The 20,899-nt window shown below is 42.2% G+C and overlaps 1 protein-coding gene across 1 annotated transcript in view; it reads right to left on the reverse strand.

Moving 5' to 3' along the window:
- Positions 1–9,908: 9,908 nt before the first annotated feature.
- The window catches only part of CILK1 (ciliogenesis associated kinase 1), a 56,837-nt gene continuing 45,846 nt past the window's right edge, over positions 9,909–20,899 (reverse strand). Inside the window, 9 exon segments of the mRNA XM_032593180.1 lie at positions 9,909–11,671; positions 12,885–13,007; positions 15,228–15,278; positions 15,281–15,355; positions 17,287–17,435; positions 17,553–17,743; positions 19,443–19,586; positions 19,588–19,608; positions 19,610–19,764. Coding sequence (XP_032449071.1) covers positions 11,517–11,671; positions 12,885–13,007; positions 15,228–15,278; positions 15,281–15,355; positions 17,287–17,435; positions 17,553–17,743; positions 19,443–19,586; positions 19,588–19,608; positions 19,610–19,764 — 1,064 coding nt within the window. The 3' untranslated portion in view covers positions 9,909–11,516.

Consider the following 20,899-nt stretch of genomic DNA (forward strand, 5'->3'; position numbering starts at 1 on the left):
TAAGGGCAACGTCTTGTAAATTCATATAATAGGTATAGGTAACATTTGAAGACTTTTAAAATAAGCAAAGTACCCTACAAGAGAACAAAAGGCATTACATAAACATACTATTATTAAACAGAACCCATGTATTATTAAACAGAACTTAAATTCTCTCATTTCATTTTGTGTATATATACTAAATACATATGTGTTTTCCCCCCTTTCTTTCTTGACCCCAACTATCATCTCGAGCTTTACCATTCACTTCAGAAACTCTAAGTCACAGGCTACACAGAGCACCTTCCTGGATGGGAGGAAGGAGAACATTGGGGTAGACGTGTCACTGTGGCTAAAAAAGTGATTTGGCTGGTAAATAGGTTAAAACTAAAACAACATAGTAAAGTCATCAAGGCTATATTACAGAGTAGAAGGCAGAACTCACATGGATCTCAGTTTAAAATATATGCCTTCAAAAGGACTTCAAAACTATTTCAGCTATTTCTCCGACTATAGATGTGGATTATCGGTTTCCCCCATGAGGGGTTCTTGAAAGTACCTGCCTGGAGAGGCCTGTGGCACTGAACAACCACAGCAAATAATACAGATTTTATTTTTAATAGATTTCTCTGTCAGGAGTGTGGAGAATAAATTGGGACAGTGCAAAGTAGAGAGAAACCTACTAAATATCTGTGTGTATTAAAGTAGTACCATTCATTTGAAGACTATGGTTAAGAAAAGAGTGCAATATTGAGGTGTAAGATAACAGACTTAACAATCAAGTCACAGTGTTGCAGGATTTTTTTTTTTTTTTTTACCTCAAAACCCAGGATTTGTTGTTTCACCACTTCAAAGAATGAAGAGGAGGACACAAAATGAGCAGCAGGCAAAAGTTTATTAGCGTATACAATCAGAAAGCAAGAAAGTAGGAAAGCTCTCTTTACAGAGAGGGGACATTAGAAAATGAATGCCCACCAACTATAGGCAAGGATCCTTATTTTATAAGGTTCTGGTAGTGCCCTCCCTGCCCCCATCTCTTCCCCCTGTTCCTTCTCAGGTTCTACCCTTATTGGCTGGATATCTCTAGGTGCTGGGTTGTCCATTCCCGATTGGGTTGTTTTCATTGTAGACTCAGGTCTTTTGCCAAATTCCGAGGGGAAACCTGAGGGGAAGTAGGTGGAGTCTGTTACATTCTTAAGAGGAACCTTAAGCCTGAGGGGGTTTGCTGTGGTCTGACACTCCCAGCATTGTTCCAAAATATGTCTTTCCCCACCCAGGGATCTCAGGCCCTAATCCTTTCCCTCTCTGCCTATTTTATCCTATTTTTTTCCTATCATAACAAGGAATAGGGGAAGGAAGAGAAAAAGTCTAGAATGATGCATCCCCCCACCCTCCGCCCAAGCACACACATTTCCTTTTCCATCCTCCTCTATTTTTCATAACATTTATTGTCATCTAACATACCATGTATTTTGTTTACATATTTTATTATCTACTTGTAGACTTAATAGAGTGCAAATTATATGAGGTTAGGGATTTTCATAGTTTTAAAAAATACATTTTTGGATATCCTGCTTCTAGAATAATGCTTAGCCCAGAGTAAGTGTTTAGAGAATATGTATTGGACAAATGATTGAATGAATGAATGAACAATGCTTTGGTTTCTGCTCCATAAAGAGTGGAGGAGGACAAGGCTCGGGGAAAATAATGAGGTGATTTGTCTTTCATTTCTCTAAGCCATTCAACTGAAAATGTCCATTAGACACTTGAATCAGCCAGCAAAGATTCAGACAAGAGGACTGAGATGGGTCCAGCTGGCAGCAAAAGGATGAGATTATCCAGAGAAAGTATATAAAGAAGATAAGCAAGTCAAGAACAGCTGAGCACCAGAAGAGTCAGAATAGTCACTCACAAATAAGACTAATAGTGTATGTTCAATTTCACCTTTCTAATTCTGACCTAACACAGACATGACTCAGTTTAACATAGGTAGGAAGTCATATTTTCCAACCCTGCTGAAAATAATCATTCTTTATTCATTTTTTTAACCCATCTTTCTGTAAGAATTCACTTTAACTGAACTAGACAGGACAAGTATTATTCAACTTTGTTGATAAACCAAACATTTACCTCCATTTCCTTATTTCTAATGAGTTGAAACATACTAAAGTGCTGATAGTTTAATGGGGTTTTTTTTCTAACCTACAAAATGACAACTTCAAAAGTCCAACCTAATACAATAGGGATAACAGTATCCTAACAGTCTTATTTGCCTGAATGAGAAACTAAAGCAGTATCATAAGACTATGATGACACAGGCTGGTGGAGAAATAAAGAGTCCTGTTATAGTAATTCTGCCACTCTAAGACAGGTGACTTTAAGTCATTTTATTACTTGGAAGCCTCCGAAATTGTTCTATTCTTAGAGACCCTTGGAGTCGCTCTCATTCTGGGATAGTCTTAAACATAGTAGATAGTGTGGTGGTAGATAGTAGAATCTACCTACCTGATTTGTTTTCAGTGCCCAGGGAAATCCTCAGCCCTCAACCCTTTGCCCACCCTCTCAGTTGTAGGTTAAAAAAAGTGCCTCAACAAAAATCCCTGAGTTTTAAAATAATAGAGCTTTAAATCTCAGTTTAAGAGAAGGTTTATATGTAAAACACTCCAGGAGGAGGGAAACAATTGGCTTACATTCAGCCTTAGCTGTAAATGACTGATACCAAGACCCTGTCCTGACAGCAAGGTAGTTTGTCAATTTTGTTCATCTTTTCAAACAACCAACTCCTAGTTTGGTTAATATTTTCTATCGTTTTTTATTTTATTTCATTTATTTCTGCCCTACTCTTTATTATCTCCTTTCTTCTGCTAACTTTGGGCTCAGTTTGCTTTTGCTCTTCTTTTTCTAGTTCCTGATGGCATAAAGTTAAGTTGTTAGGGATTTTCTTGCATCTTAATGTGGGCATTAATTGCTGTGAACTCCCCTCTTAGAACCATTAATACTGCATCCCACAGGTTCTAGTATGCTGGTTTTCATTTGCATTTGTCTCAAGAATCTTTTTTATCTCTCCTTTAATTCCTCCTTTGATCCATTAGTTGTTCAGGAGAGTGTTGTTTATTTTTCATGTGTTCTTGAATTTTCCAGTTTTGCTCTTGTTGTCGGTTTCTAGTTTCATGCCACTGTGGTCAGAGAAGATACTTGGTGTGATTTCAGTCTGCTTAAATTTGCTAAGACTTCTTGTTTGGTGGCCTCACATATGGTCTATCCTAGAAAATGTTCCATGTGCACTTGAGAAGAATGTGTATTCTGCTGTTGTTGCATAGAACATTCCGTATATGACTATTTGGTCTATAGTAGTATTCAAATCCACTGTTTCCTTATTGATTCTCTGTCTGGATAATCTACTCATTGTTGAGAGTGGTGTATTAAAGTCCCCAACTATTATTGTATACTGTTTATTTCTCTTTTTACCTTTGTTAGTGATAGGAAAAGATAGGATAAAATAGGCAGAGAGGGAAAGGATAGGGCCTGAGGTCCCTGGGTGGGGAAAAAAACCTATTTTGGAACGATGCTGGGAGTGTCTGACCACAGCAAACCCCCTCAGGTATAAGGTTCCTCTTAAGAATGTAACAGACCCCACCTACTTCCCCTCAGGTTTCCCTCAGGAATTTGACAAAAGACCTAAGTATGGCATAGACCACCAATGGAAATGAGCCAGTCAGGAATGGACAACCCAGCACCTAGAACTATAAGGTCAGTAAGGGTGGAACCTGAGAAGGAACAAGGGGGAGGGATGGCGGGGTGGGGCACGACCAGAACCTTATAAAACAAGGACCCTAGCTTATTGTCAGCAGGCATTCACTTTCTAGTGTCCCCTCTCTGTAAAGAGAACTTTCCTACTATTCTTACTTTCTAATTTATACTCTAATAAACTTTTGCCTGCTGCTCATTTTGTGTCCACCTCTTCATTCTTTGAAGTGGCAAGACAATGAATCCAGGGTATTGTGGTAAAGAATCCTGCAACATTAGTTTTTGCCTTATATATTTAGGTGTTCCTATGCTGGGTGCATAAATATTTACATTTGTTATATCTTCTTGATGTATTGACCCCTTTATTATTATATAATGACCTTTTTTCTCTTTTTACCATTTTTAGTTCAAGGTCCATTTTGTCTGATATAAGTGTAGCTACCTCTGATTTTTGTCGTTTATTGTTGTTACCATTCACTTGGAATATCTTTTTCCATCCCTTCACTCTCAGCCTCTGTGTGTCTTTAAGGCTGAAGTAAGTCTATTGCAGGCAGCGTATTATTGAATTGGGGTGTGTGTGTGTGTGTGTGTGTGTGTGTGTGTGTGTTTACCCATTCAGTCATGCTATGTCTCCTTTAACTGGAGAATTTATCCCCTCTACAGTAAAGTAGCTATTGATAGTTAAGGACTTACTAATTGCCATTTTGTTCATTGTTTTCAGATTGTTTTATAGACCCATTATTCCTTGTTTCTTATCCTGCTGTCTGTTTTTGTGCTTTGATGTCTTTGGTATCAGTATGTTTTGACTTCTTTATCTTTTCCTTTTGTGGAATGACAGCAGGATTTTCCCTTGTGGTTACCAGGAAGCTTACACAAACTGGTAACTTACATATCTTAAGCTGATAACAGCTAACCAATAGAATTCTTTTTTTCCTGAGTTTATTTATTTATTTGGAGAGAGAAAGAGGAGAGAGAATCCCAAGCCAACTCTGTGAGGTCAGCCCAGAGCCTGACGCAGAGCTCAACCTCACAGTTCGAACTGTGAGATCATAACCTTAGCTGAAATCAAGAGTTGGGTGTTTATCTGACTGAGCTACCCCATGACCAATAGAATCTTTAAGCTTTACACTAGTACTTTTCTCCCCCCTTCACATTTTAGGTTATTGTTGTTACAATTTACATGTTTTTTATATTGTGCGACTAATAGCAGATTATTGTAGTTACGGTTATTTTGATTACATTTGTTTTTGTTTTTAACTTTTAAACTAGAGATTTATGTGAATTATGCATCACTATGATTATATAGCAGAATCTAACTATGACTACATATTTATCATTACCAGTGAGATTTATGCTATCTTTTCATGTTTTTATGATGTTAATTAGCGTTCTTTTACTTTCACTCAAAGAAATCTTAGCTTCCTTCATAAGGCAGGTCTGATGATAATGAATCCCTCTGCTTTAGTTTGTTCGGCGAAGTCTTTATCCCCCCCTTCATTTCCAAAGAACAGCTTCTCTAAGTGAGAATTTGGGGCTGACAGTTATTTTCTTCCAATATTTTGGATATGTCATCTCATTCTCTCCTAGCCTGAAGAATTTCTATTGAGAAATCCACCAGTAGTCTTATCAGGGTTCTCTCATATGTAACCTCTCTTTAATTCTTTCTTTGTCTTTAACTTTTGACAATTTAATTATAATGTGTCTTGGTGTAGCCCTTTTTGGGTTTAACCTATTTAGAGTCTTTTGGTCCTAATGGATCTGGATGTCTACTTCTCTCCCCAGGTTTGGGAAGTTTCCAGCATTATTGCTTTAAACATACTTTCTGTCCCTTTCTCTTTCTCTTCTCCTTTTAGAATTCCCATAGTATGAATACTGTTTCATAGTGTGTCCCATAACTCATGGTGTCCCATAATCCTGGTAGGCTTTCTTCACTCTTTCATTCTTTTTTTCCTTTTGCTCCTCTGACTGGGTTATTTCCAGCGTTTCATCCTCCAGGTTGCTGATTCTTCTACATGGTCAAGTCTACTTTTGAAACTGATGAATTCTTCAGTTCAGTTTTTGTATTTTTCGACTCTAGGATTTCTAGGGTTTGGTGGGGTTTTTTGGTGGGTTTTCTTTTCTTTTCTTTTTTTTTTTTTTTTTTGATGGTTGCTATTTCCTTGTTGAACTTCTCATTATTTTTCATGTATTGTTTTCCTAATTTCGTTTAGTTGTCTGTGTTTTCTTAGAGTTCACTAAAATTTCTTAAGAGTATTATTCTGAATTCTTCATCAGACAGTTCATAGTTTTCCATTTCCTTAGGGCCAGTACTCGAAGCTTTATTAGTTTCCTTTGGTGGTTTCATATTTACTTGACTTTTTGGGGACCCTTGATTCCTTACATTGGTATCTGTGTATTTGAGTAATGGGGCTCCTCTTCCAGACTTTACAGATTTTCCTTGGGAGAGACAGTTCTTCACCAGTCAGCTCAGTTTGGGTTTCTGGGTGTGTCTGCTGGTAATGTGTTTGGACAGAAGAGGCCTACTATTATGGTCTATTTTTGGGTGAGGCAACTGTTCAAGCTCTGAGGATGGGGATGGGAGAATGTGCCACTGGCTGCGAACAGTTGGCTAGGACTGCTGGCTTGGTTCCCTCCCTAAGTGAGGCTGTAGGATGGGCTCCGCAGTTGCCTGACTTCTCTGGTGAGGCTTGCTAGATGGTCAGGACTGGGGGCTATATTCTAATAGATGTGTCTATGAATTAACTTCCTTGCCTTAGCAGGATAGCAGGACAGAACCAGGATCTATATCTCATTGTTTGCGGACCCAAATCAAGCCAGAATGTGCACTGAATTTTGTGGTTAAGTAAGGCCATTTGTTTTGTTCTGCAGATGCAGAAAGCCATGGGCTGTGCTCTGTGCTCAAGTGTCACCATACGTGGGACTGTTGAATGGGCGACACAGTTCTCCGTGTGTGCTCTGGTTAGGTTCCCTAATTGGATACCCTGAAGCCTGTATTCAGTGATGAGCAGAACTACGAATCAGATTCCCTGCCCGGGTACAGCAAGGAGAAGCACATCTAAAGCTGGTAAAGCTCTTTTTTGTTGTCTTAATTCAAGCCCACCCACACCCCAGTTCCCTGACCAAACAGGTCCACTGGCTTTGCTCTGCAAACTGTAGGCTCTGTCTGCTTCTAGGCTTGTGTACTGCTGGCCTACATAGCTTCCAGGTGTTTTTGCCAGCCCTTATGGTCAGATGGGGCCAGAAGACACTCTCTACAGCTAGTGGGGCCAGGTCTCAGCTCTCTTGCCTGGGTGGGAGGGGGAGGGACTGCTCCAGGCTACAGTCAATTTCCCCAAACTGGCTCTCAGGTTAGGAGGAGCCAGGAGCTACCCTCAGCCTTGGCTGTGAATCAATCCCCCTGCCTGTGCTAGCATAATACTCTGAACCTGATACTGGCTTTGCTCTTGTAGGGGATCAGCTCCATTCAGCCACCTCTTAGCTTGGATGCTGCTGGGCCACACAGCCTCCAAGAGTCATTGCCAGCCCTCCTGGGCAGATGGCACTGGGAGATGGTCCACAGCAGATAGGGCTGTGATTCAGCTTCTTGCCTGGGCATGGACCAGCTGAGCTCAGTGTCAGTTGAGCTCCACTGGTGAGCAGTGTTCTGATGGGAGGGGCACGCTTTGGGATTCAGCAATTCATGTTTTGTAAACCACGTTCTTAAAAAATTCTTTCAAGGATTCAAAGAGTGTTCGGGAAATGAATTCCCAGTGGAATCTGGTACGTAATTCACAAAGTGATGAGTTTCTTTGGAAGGTTTATATTGTACATAGGAGTATGCTGTGAAAAGCTAAAATCATGCAAGGTAAATATTAATCATGATGAATGACAAAATCGGCAACAAGAAATTGTTTCCACCTCCTTTTTTTTTTTTTATATTCCTACTCACCTAACTTGCTAAATGCTAAATTTAAAAAAAGCCTCCAAAAAAATAAATACAAAAATGAAAGTCTCCAGATTGCAGGATAACTCTGCACACTGCTGCTCTAAACGTATGCTTCCAATTCCATGGCAGGAACACTGCGCTAAGCATTAAGGAGAAGTTACAAAATGTCAAAATTCCACATTAGGAAACACTTATCTTTTTTTTTTTTTTTTTCAATTTTAGAAGCAGGGGAGGGGTAGAGAGAGAGGAAGAGAGAGAATCCCAAGCAGGCTCCAAGCTCCGTGGAGAGCCTGATTTGGGGCTCAATCTCCTGACCCTAGGATCATGACCTGAGCCAAAATCAAGAGTGGGACGCTCAAATGACTGAGCCACCCAGGTGCCCCCTAATGTTATCCTTTGATGGAAGAATAACGAAAATAAAAACAGAACATTCAATCATTTTTTTTTCTTAAACTGTAACTTTATTTGGAGAATTTTCCTTACATAAAGTTAACATTTTTAAACACTTTAGGACAACCTATCCAAAAAGCAACATTTTATTTCAGAAGGGGCTTGTTTCAGTGGTTTTCTGTCCTTCTATCTTCTCATCATTATGAATATTTGCTTTATAAATAAATATATTCTCAGTGATTCCCTTGTAATCAAATCAGGTGACTAAACTGCTATCAGTACTAAGATATCTGAGATCAGAAGACTGTTTGGGTCATCTCAAATTCACATTAGCACAGTGTCCATAAGAAACTGATAATACAGATTAATGCGATGTTTGCCTCCAGTTTGTCTTCTGAATGGTTTCCATGAGAAGGTCCTCACAATAAGTTATATAAAATACAGTACTTTGGTTGGATATTGTAAAAATCATTCTAAAAATTAACCACATATATTAAACAAACAATTTGCTACAGTATGCTTTAAATGATATAAAATAATTAGCATGTCAAACATTTTCTTATAAACATATTGCTTTTGGTCATACACTGAGCTGGAACATACAGGCTGCACTCTTTTTCTCTCCTAAATGGCACAAAACAATGGCTTGATGGTAGGGAAATGCTACTTCATGAGAAAAGGTGGTGCCCATGAACTCTAGTGGTACTGGTGTTTGTACTCAGGCATTACCTTGATTTTATTCAATTTTTGATAACGTCAGAAGATGACACAGTGTTAATTTGTTAGAAGTATATAGTCCTTTAGGCTTTATAGGTGAGATGTGTCTAAAAAACTGTTTGAAAATCAATTTTCTTCCTACTTAAACCCTATCATACATAAGCTGGGTGAGTGCTTAGTAATTAATGGAATTTTATTGTCAGATGAACAATCATACCAAGAGTAGTTTTTATGCCCAGGAAGCTTGCCTTGCAGTTTACACATGTACCCCTTGGCATACCACCATCACTGGACCTTTGGGCTTGGAGTGAGAGCTGTCCTTGTACCATTTCCTAACATCCCAAAAAGCTTTCTGACTGGAAATGAGGTATAGTCACGAATAGGTACAGTGAAAAAAATAGATGTACCAGGTAGCATGTGATTTTCACTTACCAAAAAATGGTCACTATTCCCTTTTATAGTAAACAGCTTGTATACACATCTGCCCTTTATCCATTGCAGGGGGGAAAAAAGAGAACTTCCTAGGATTTTGCTAGTTCTTTAGAATTCACATTGCTTTTTCAGTCTTCTGTTTTTCTAAACCGCACATCTGCTGCTCAACTTTCGCATGGATAAACATGTTCAGCTTCCTAAGGGGAGTTGTTTACTCACAAATAAAGGAAAACATAAGAGGATGAAAAAGGAGATATTTTCTGAGTTTGGGCCCACAAAAGTATTAGAAAAACAAGTTTATAATGTGTAACAACCAGGTAACTAGGTTTTTTAATTTAAAAAATGTAATGACCTTAACATAAGCTAGAGGGCCACACATATGATATTCACAATCCATTAGCTTCTCTAAGAGGTATGTACAATTTAAAACCAGCTTTCCAGCAAGCTGGGTAAGGTTACAGATTCACTTACTTTTTATACATAATACAGAAAGGGAAAATAAATATTAATCGCAGTAAAGGACTCATCTCTGAAAACACACTTTCTGTTGCTTTAGATAATGAGTTGAGCATATAATACAGAAGTGAATTCAGCTTCAAGTTGTGCTTACATATACATATTTGTTTTCTGAAGCTTTGCTGCCAGTTTGTTAACAGAAAATATTACCTACCAAATCCACATCCATCATGTGCTCTTCTTGTGCCCCTAGGGATCATAGTGCTTGGTCAAGTACATTTTTGAGACAGATTCTCCAAAGCAAAAATTACTCCGTGATTTAGATTAGGGCTCTTTGGGAGCCATGGCAATTTGTTCAGGCTGCAACATGTTACTAATATGTCAAAGCAGTCATTTACCAACTTATTGGGTTGAATCAAATCAAAGTGCCAATATTCACTGCAATGTATCTTTTTAACCTACAGAAATGACAACTTCATGTGGCTCAATTTGCTATACGTTGGAACCTGGAACCAAATAAGAGTAGCTTGGCAGAATGTGAGTCAATGTGCTATTGAGTTTGTATCTTGTTCACCGGCGGAGACCTTCCCTCCTGCCTTTCAGGTAACCATGGGTGGAGGCACAATGCCCTACAGAGATGGATGAAGAGTGGACCTTTTGTCTTTTTCTGTCTCCAAACTAGCTTTGTCATTTTCAAAATTGCTGTAAACATTCCTCTCAATGGAACAGCCTCTGCCCAACAAATAGAGTTCCCACTGTGTGAAGAAGCTACACAAGGGTTAAGAGTTCAAATGTGGCACGCTATGGACACTAACATCATGGTAACTGTGACTTCCCAGGTAAGTTCCTGCTCCCCAACGTGCCCTGAGAGTTTAGCTAGGACAGAAGATTATTCATTGTTTGTTCCTAGCCAGGCCTGGAGAACTAAGCTGAATGCAAAATCTGATCACTTATTATAATAAAAAACCCTTCTGCTGCTTTGAAACTTAGCTTTTTGGTCATGCATCCTGGCAGGGATCTAAGTTTAACTGACTGTGTTAACCTTTATGTTAAAAACCTGTTGGCCTGAAAAGCTTCCCTTCTGTGGGAACTTACACAGTTTGATTTCAAAAATAGAAGAAAAATAGAATATGACGGCCTAGCATGGTAAAGCTCGGTTTCATTCGCTTATCTCCAACCACCATAAAGCGTTGTTGTAAACATTTCAAAAAATATTTACTTAAGAGTTCTTTCATTTGGGAAACAAAATGAAATGAACTGCATAATGGTACTTTCAGAACAGCACAAGTGGTATCAAAAAAGTCAAACGAATAACATGATATTGAGAAAAGCAGAAGATCATTTCTCTAGGGCTGACACTGGTCCAAGAGAGCCTGAAGTGCCAATGTGCCACATTTAAAATTTAACCACTTCACAAATATCTGCACGCATTGAGTAAATAACCCTCTATCATGTAGCCTTAAATTGCACCCCTGTTGCAATACTGCATCAATATTATTAAATTTTTAAAAATCTGTATAAAATATTATCTGGAACCCCAAAGGAAAGTCAATTAATTTTTAAAAAGTTCATTACAAAGTTGACTGTATAAAATGCTAAAACATAATCCATATATACAAAATGCCGCTGTTTAAGAAAATAATGGGACCCAGTTTTAGAATAAAATAATTTTGTACAAAAAAAGGGTACTGCGTTCAAATCAATATTTAAAAAAAATTTTTTTAAAGAATATTGAAATGTCTTCGTTCAGAAGAACAACTATAAAGTGTTGGTTTGCTTTTACACCATCCGCAAGCTTCTTGCCAGCAGAACACCAGTTGGTGGAGGGACCGTGTCCTGCTTTCCTGCACCCCCAGAAGCTTCGGCACAGTCATCGCCGAGACGCGTACTTAGAAGCCCAGTCCGTCCGGCCATGCACTGGCTGGGCAGCCGGAGGCCGGGGCATCAACCCGGGAGTGCTTCTAGGCTGGGTGTGGAAAAAAGGTCGCCCAGGATGAGGTCTCACGGCCTTCAGGGAAGAATAGCCTGCAATTAGAGAGGAAGGCAGGTCTGACTGATGTGGGGACTCATGCAAACAAAGCAAGTAAGTGCATCTTGGCGACAAAATATCGGAAAATGAGGGTTCAAGAGAAGCACCGGCCTGCGTCTTACAGTCTTCCCTCTCTCAGTCAAGGACGACAACACTCTATAGTTGTCAGGCCAAAAATACTGGTGTCAATCCTGACCCCTCCCTTTTTTTCACATCCCACTTGTCATTGGTCAGCAAATGCTCCTGGCTCTACCTTCCATATGTACTCCGAAACAGACCAGCTCAGCTCCTAGCACTCTGGTCCACCATTCCTTGCCTGGATCACGGCAGCAGCCGGTTTGCTTCCCTGCTTCCGACCTTGTTTCCCACTTTCAGTCTAGTGACAGCCAGCACTGCAGTGAGGCTGAAGATGGAAGTCCGATCACCCCACGCCTCTGCTTGAGACCCTCCAGTGGCTCTCCCATGTCATTCACGGTGAATGACAGAATGCTTACGGTAGCCTGCAGGGCCTCATACCACCCGGTCTCCTGTCACCCCTCTCTCTTGCCCACTCCCCTCCATCATTCACGTCACCCCTGTCCTCTGCCCCCTTGCTCTTGCTTGAACAGGCCTGGGCTCTCCTGCCTCCAGGCCCGTGCACTAGGAACCCCGTGCTGGGGACAGTCTCACCCTCACTGACTGGGTGGCTCACTCACCTCTTTCACACCTTCACTCAACATCTCCTTTGCGGTGAGGTCTTCTTTGGGCTACGCTCTTTAAAAAGTACAGACTCCAGAGGTGCCAGGGTGGCTCAGCTGGTTGAGAGTCTGACTCTTGATTTTGGGTCGGGTCCTGATCCCAGGGTTGTGGGATTGAGCCCCTGAGTATGGAGTCTGCTTAAGATTCTCTCTCTCTCCTTCTCTGTCTCTGTCTCTCTCCCCGCCTCTGCCCCTCTCCCCGGCTCATGTTCTCTCTCAAAAAAAAAAAAAAAAGCACACTCCAACCTCCACATTCCCTATACCCTGCCTAACTTTATATTTTTCTCCCTAGCATTGGTGAGCATCTGATTCGGTTGTCTGTAGAGTGCAAGTTCATGGGACAGGGCATCCTGTCTGTCTCCTTCACTGGTGGATCCTGGCACCATGGCAGCAGACACCGGGCCTGGCACAAAGCAGCTACTCCATAACCACCTGCTGCATTGATTCATGAATGATCTGAAATAGAACTTACCAGGGGAAGGGTCTGGAATAGGTGCCAAGTGTACCCTCTGCATAGCAGAACCAACTTCTTTTTTTAGAAAGGAGGGGATATAGTTTCCAGTTAGTCCACTAGAACTTGTAGAGCCGGAACCAACTGATACACAAAAGCAAAAGCTCATTACTACACAAAGACACGTGCATATAACATCAATAGGGTTAAACAGGTGCGGAATAATACAGAACTGGGACCTTACTTTTACAGGGGAAGTATGATAAGAATAGTGAATTCCAAGCAGAGCACTCCTCCACAGCACACTGTTGGAAAGACTGGGGAGAGGGACAGCAAAGACAGTGCCTCTCCTATAGCCTGCACCCACACCAAGTCCAGTTGGTTGGCTGGTCGGTTAAGAAAAAGGAAATGCGCAGTTTTCTTTCTTTTTTGGGATAATAGGTTTAGCCTGTTCTGAAATCTGTGTTTTTTCATTCCATAACACAGAACAGTTATCCTTCCTCAGTATATACAAATTCTAGAATACAGCTAAGCGATAATTAATTTAGCCAGCCTCTAACTGATCGGCACACAGATTGTCTTAATTATTTAGCAATTACAAGTAATTCTACACTAAACGTTATTGTCTGTAATCAGAAAAGTTAATGATTATTACATTGTATTAAATATATTCACTTCTTATGGTGCTTTTCTATTGAGACTGCTTTAAGGGCTGGAACTGTATGCTGCTCATCTTAGTTATTCTAGGAGCTCAACAGGATGCTTTATAGATAGCCAGTAATCAATACATATCAGATGGATGAATGGATATCTAGAAGCCTTATCACTAACACTTAAGGTACACACAGAACAATGACAAATGTTATTATGGGCCATTATACAAATGGGAGTTATAGCCAGTAGGAAAAGAGGGAATTTGTGGTAGAGTTGCTGTGTGTCTTCACAACTCAGTGTTCCTAGCAACTGCTTAGTTAAGGCAGAGTGGCAATGCAGGTGTGAGGAGTTGTATTATGCTAGAGCACATTTTGCATTTTTGGTGAATAGATATGGAAAAAAAAAAAAAAGTGGGAAGAGAATTTGAACAGGTCCCAAAAGGGAAAAAGCGTATAGCCAATAAACACAAGAGAAGATGCTCAACCTCATTAGTACACGAGGCATGCAAGTTTACACCACAATAAGATGCCATTTCACGCCCATCACATCAGCACACATTTTGCAATCTTGACAGTACCAAGTGGCATCAAGGATACAGCACAACTCCCAGACCCTGCTGGAGAGCAATTTGGCAACATCTGTAAAGTCAAAGATGAGCACACCCTTTAACTGAACATGTTTACATTTATACCCAGAGGAACCTTCACACAGGTGCACAACAATGGGTCCAACAAGGTTCCTTCGGCGCTCTAATAGCAAAGATCGTTCACAGTTTACACACTCATCAAGAAGAAAAGAGTAAATAAATTATGATCCAGTAAAAGTAATGAAATTCTGGTGTGGCACAGTTATATATATTATATATGTTATACAGTATATAATGTTATGTATCTTACATATATGTGTGATTGCTACGTCACAATATACATCCAAAATTATGTTCACATTAATTTTTGAACATGCAAAAACATACTATGTATTTCATGTATCTTTTAAAATGCATAGAAACAATTAACACCCAAATCAGGAGAGGGGAAGAGAGAAAGGGTAAGGCCTAGAGAGTGGGCTTCGTGTGTATTTGCCAACTTTGATTCCTTGAGTTGGTGGGGAGTATGTGGAGGTTGATGCATCATTTTGTTCTTTTTTGGGTTTCTCAAAATAAATGAACACATAACGGATAAAGCCAGGAGAAGTGATGCCCAGATGTTTACCTGACAATGTGGAAAGGGAAGCAGCATGTGGCAGGGTTGCCTGAGTGAGAGAAAATGACATGGTGGACTGGTCTGCTGGGAACGGGGTTAGCCAGCCTGGAAGGCTTATGAAATTCACTTACTCATTTAAAAAAAAGTGAGGATGGCCTTCTGAGCTGTCCACCTTCCAACCAAAAGGGGTTGGGGGGCTCTGGGTCATCAGAGGGAGGGGACGAGCTGGAGCAAGGTGGATGGGGCTGAGGTGGATGGCCCGCAGGGCAGGGCCTCAGGAAGTCAGGCGAGCCCCCCCCCACCCCCCCTCCTGAAGGCAGACTCTGAAGCAGCTGGCTGGGTCCCAGAGCCTGCTGCCAAGAAAGAGACAGGATTAAAGGTCTGGAAAAGGGGCCCTGGGTTTCCACATCAGAAAACTTTCGTTTCCACAGCTTGTCTCTCTGTACCCGCCCTGCCACATTCAGAGAATTTGCCTCTTGTCATTTAGGAAGTAATAATCACTACTCACCTGAATTTATTTTGCTGATTACCGATACTGTCCCTGAAGATTTTCCAGACAACCAGAACTAGACCATGGGTTAGATGGAATGAAATCCTTGCCTGGATTTGGAAGTATGCCATTTCTTATATTATTCCTAGTGGGGAAGAAATGATTTTCAAATGCAAAAAAAGTACATCTTAAATCTTGCACCAGATTTTGTGACGAAGTTCTCACAGAACCCAATTTGTCCAAACTTCCTGTGGTTCAACAATTGGAGCAAGAACCGACCAGGCTGTTTTCTGATAGATGGCAGAGGAAAGATGCCATCCTTGGGTTTAGCATCCTGTCTCCCTGGTGGGCAGCCTGAGAGAGGTCTCCTAAGCTTCTCCCGACAGGCGTGTCTCATGTCTCCTGTCCTGGCCCGTCTCGTGCTGTCCTGACATCCCTACCTGTACCCCTTCAAGGGCCACTGCCTTTCTGTCACCTTCCCAAGGTTTTTTTCCACCCCCTTCCACCCCACCAGCTCTGCAGCCCCTGCTGTCCTCTCTGCGTCCAGTCCCCCAGATCCATCTTCTCCCCTGACCTGGACCATTAGCGCCATCAAGTGCTGGTGACTCGGGTCTGCACCGGTGACCCTCACTGACTCCCTCATTCCCAAGGCTGCCTTGACCTTAATCAATCACCTCAACTTAGGCCAAACCACCCACTAGACCGCCCACTTTCCCATTTATGTCAAGCACTGCAGCTATTTTTCAGAACTGAAAGACTGAATTCATCTTTTATCCTCTTTCCTCTCCTAGAGCCAAGGAGAAATAACTCTCTAATTCCCTCCCTGCTCCCTTGGGCCTGCGGTCACTGTAGCTTGAGTCTTTGCACCTGACACCTGGACCACTGCTAGACCCTGCCACCTGCTCTCTCTTCTTCCAGGTCATCCTGGGAGGCCAACCAAGGGCGAGGATGTCAACACATCAGCAGGGCCTGCCGTTCCCACCTCTTGTCCCTGGGACCCACAGTCCCAGCTCCGAGTCACCATGCCCTCACCTGCATGAGAGCTATGGCCTGCCCTCATCCACTCAGCACACAGATAGACATAAACCCAGCATGCTCCCCAACTAAAACCCTTCGACAGCTTCTTGCTGCTTATGAAATAAATTCCAAGTGTCTTGCAAGACTCCCAAGATGCCTCATGCCTCACACTATCACCCCCTTACAATGCTCTGGCCACACTGGCCTCTCTGCCCTTCCCCTCACAAGCCACGCCCTTTCTTGCCTCCCCGGCCTTTGCACTTGCTGCTTCCTCTGCCTGGATTGTTCTGCCTCATTTTTTCTTCCCCATTCTTTGGGGCCCAGTCGCTCAGAGAGGCCCTTCCTGAGCCCTCTATCTACAGTTGTGCCTCCTCCCTGCCTTATATCACTCTTAATGTGACTTATCACCACCTGAACTACTGGTTGTCTACTTGTTTAGGGTCTGTCTCCCTCCCACTAGGATACAACCTACATGGGGGCAAAAGTATTGTCTGCAGGGCTGCTGTACGCAGTTACTGCATGGATTGTGATACCACTGCAGACTGCGGTCCCCGTAATTTCCTGAGTGCCTAGCACACATCAGGTGCTCAGCACATATTTACTGACAGAATGAACTTATGAATGAACGGTAGGCTGTAAGCTTGGAATCTAGAGAATCTGGAGAGGCTCGGGCACCCATCAAACTATAGCATTTATGCTTACCCCCTGTAATACCACCAGAGAGTGTGACTGAGCTCTTACTCTGGTCTCCTGAGAGCACACAGGGCTGCTAATGTTTCCTAAACCTGGTCTGCTGCTGGGGCCTCGGGCATGCCGCCTGGCTCTCGCCAGTTCCTTGCTCCCAGGGGCTGGACCCAGTTTCCACTACATTTTTTTATCTTAGGCGACTCTAGAACATAAAAACGTGAGGCCTCAGCAAGTATCTTTATGATGTTCCCACCAGTTCCGACGTTCTAGAAGCCCCTAAGCACTTGCCTTCCAAAACAGAATCTTTGTGAATATGACTCCAGGGAAATGGTTTCTTATCAATGACAAGAGCAAAGGCAAGTATTTCCGTTACCGGGCAAGTATCGGGAGTGCTTCAAGTAGTGCTGCTTGGCCGCGGACCTCAGGGTCGGGGTGTCTCGCCTCTGATAAGAGGTCTGGGTGGGGGCGCTATTTCCTGTACCGATGGGCTCAGAGGGCTTCAGGTCCAAAACACTCTCAAATCTGAAGCAAGGGAAGGTGACTTAGGTCAGCATGAGATCGACAGCATCATCAGAAAGGCACAGATCATTTCACAAGTCCCAGATCTGATCTGTTTACAGACGTCAGGTGTACACTTGCCTGCAGAGGGTCTCTTCGCTCTGTCTCTTCTTGTTTTTCAGGTCCATCCTGCTGAGGGATGGACTGAAATCCAAGTCATCCAAGTCAGCCCAGTCATCGGAATCCTTTGTGGACCGGGACACAAGACCCCACCTTCTCCTACTCTTTGGCTTGATCTCCCCATTTTTGTGTTCCAGGCCAGCCAGCATTTTCTGCGTATCCAAGCATTGGGGGGACAAAGTAATACTTGGCATTAATGGAGCTCACCCATAAGGAATGCCTATTCCAAACTTCTTCGCTTATGAAAAGGAGGATCCGGGGGGCATATCATTCCCAACATGCACTGCTTATCTGAAAAGGTAACCACAGAAAGCATGTTCCCACACCTCTGTCTCTCACATATCCTGCGCAGGTCACATCAGTTTGCATCCTATGGGGACAACTGTTGTACAAGATAAGGATTTTAGAAAGAATATAAGGTACTCCTCACACACGGGGAAGATGGCTGGGTTGTCATCTGGGCCTCATCCCTGAAAGCATTAACATGCTTTATTCTGGTCCTAGAGATGCAGGAGAATTACAGCTCAGCTCAGACATCAATCATCCTGCTCTTTAACAGAAAACACTGCAAATATGCCTTCTTTGCCTTTTAGTAGACCTGGATACTATTTAATCACAGAATTAGCTACAACAAGAAATTTCTAAATACATGCTGCTTCCAAAGTTGTGGCTGGGGTAAAGCGAACAGTCTCACACAGTATCTCACAGCGTTGGTTGGGAGCCAGCACTCAGTGAATGACACTAGTTAACAGAAAAAAAATACTACTTTTGCATAAAGGGTTAGAAAAATTAGACTCGCAGGGGTGCCTGGGGAGCCCAGTCGGTTAAGCGTCTGACCTTTGGCCCAGGTCATGATCTCACAGTTTGTGAGTTTGAGCCCCGAGTCAGGCTCCTGTCAGCTCGGAGCCTGGAGCCTGCTTCGGATTCTGTGTCTCCCTCTCTCTCTGCCCTCTCCTGCTCATGCTCTGTCTCTCATTCTCAAAAATAAATACACATTTAAAAAAAAAAGAAAGAAAGAAAGAAAGAAAGAAAGAAAGAAAGAAAGAAAGAAAGAAAGAAAAAATCAGACTGGCAGACAGCATTATAAAGCTAACCAGTCACCTGATGCCCTGGGTTATTATTGAATCTACCCCAAACTGTTTCTTTTGAGCACCAGCCCAAGAGGAGAAGAAAGATCTGGCTCATTACAGCCCAGCATTAACAGCATTACTTGAGTGGCATTAATAGGAATAAATAGTGTACAAATTTTATTATAGCACTTTGTGGTTTTTCAAAACATCTTCACAAGCAGCAGGACCTTTGATCCTCATGCCTGGTCTGGTGGGCAAGATAGGCATGATGATCTTCCTTTTCTAGACGAGGAAACTGAGTCCTCAGGGATTAAAATAACAGTGACTAACATTTATCAAGTTCTAACAAAGTGCTAGCGACGATTTAAATTCTTTCAAGTATTAACTCATTTAGTCCCCAAAGAATTGTTATCAGTAGACAGCAATTGTTATCTTTGTTTCACAGGCAAGGAACTGAGGAGCAGGAAGGCCAAGGAAACTGCGCAGGGTCCAGAGCTAGGAAACAGCAGAGCGGAGACGGAGCCTCTGGCAGTGTGAGTGCTGTGCGGCTCTCAACCCCGACACCACGGTTGCCTACCACGCGCACTGCTATTGACAGGCACAGCCAGAACCTGAATTTAGAACTTCAACTCCAAGGCCAAAGCTCTTTTCACTATCCCATGGTATTACAAAAGATACATTTATTATAATTAGACTCTATGCTGAAAAAGAAAACCTTCCACACAATAAATGGGGTCAGAGGAGGAACAGGCCAGACAAGCCTCACTAGCAAATCGCTCACCGACTGAGGATTCTTGGTATGGAGGGACGGAAGAGCAACGGGCTTGGCTTGTCCTCTGGAAGATGGTTCAGGTGGTCCTGTCCTGGAAGCCTCTGTTTTGTAGGGGTACATGAGATGCTGAGGGGGCTGGCTGGCCTGATGCTGTCCTCGAAGAGATCCGTGTGTGTTGGCTTGGTTGGGGGCTGGGCAGGTGGGATCGGCTTAATGTGAGGAGGTGGGCCCGCTTTTCAGGACCATCCTTCTGTGGTTTTCCTGAATCCCTGAAGGCTCTGTGTGGTGCTGCCCAGTGGATGCCCAATCTGGAAGTAAGGATATCGAAGCGCTGGAATAACACATAGAGCTGCTTTAGGAGGAAGTCTAGCCAGGAGGACTGACAGCATCAGGCTCACCGAGCTACATTCATGGGACCATTTACTACAGTTTCTTAGGCCTAACCCAACCAGAAAACAGCATCTCGAATGTGTGACATTCTTAATGATTTTCCTTATCTAAAATATAAAATGTATCACACTTAAAATTATTTGGATAAAGCAGCCAGTTATACTGGCCATTACCTTTGCGACTTCTGAAAAGTATTCCTTGTTCACACAGATACTGGCTTGGTAACTTATTTACTATGTGCCTTAAATATAATTTTTCACCTTTCTGAGCCAATTTGCTCAGCTCACAAAAAGAAAAAAATAATATAAAACAGAGAGAGCCAATAATCCTGGAAGACTGAAGAATCAAGGTGTAAAATAAGCAGGTACGTTACCCCAGGAATGCCAAAAATGTAATACAGATATAGTTAAAACTTGCCTCTCAAGAATCACGGACAAACCTTGTTCTTCTGAACAATCCAGTTTTCTAGATAGTCAAGGGATAAATCTTAAGTGCTGGGGCTGATAATTCTTTCTGAAATATTCCCTGTATGCCCTAGTTTTTTTGAATGGAAATCACTGAACATAACATAACCCTTCTTGATGACTCTGGGACATAGTTATAAACATTTGCAATTATTATATGTAAGTGTAGATACAGAGGCAATAACACAGATACTCTGGTACTGATCTTAAACCCTGGCATCTAACTTGAAAAAAAGCTCAACCAACTGAACCACCCAGGTGCCAATGACACTATTCTTAAAAGTACACATTGTTCTCTTGGTTCCTTGTTACAGAATTTCTTCTTTCTTTTTCTTTTAGGTTATTTATTTGAGAGAAAGAGAGAGAGAGAGTGAGCACAAGTGACCTGGAAAGAGAAGGGGGGGAGAGAGAGAGAGTCCCAAAAAGGCTCTGCTCTGTTAGCGCAGAGAGCCTGATGTGGGGCTGGATCTCACGAACCATGAGATCATGACCTCAGGTGAAATCAAGGGTCAGATTCTTAACAAATGAGCCACCCAGGCGCTCCAGAATTTTTTGTATCTCTTGGGTACAACCTTTAAAAACTGGTTCATCAGAAAGCTTTTCTTCTGCCCT

Source organism: Lynx canadensis, chromosome B2, assembly GCF_007474595.2.
Source record: "Lynx canadensis isolate LIC74 chromosome B2, mLynCan4.pri.v2, whole genome shotgun sequence".
Lineage (NCBI taxonomy): Eukaryota > Metazoa > Chordata > Mammalia > Carnivora > Felidae > Lynx > Lynx canadensis.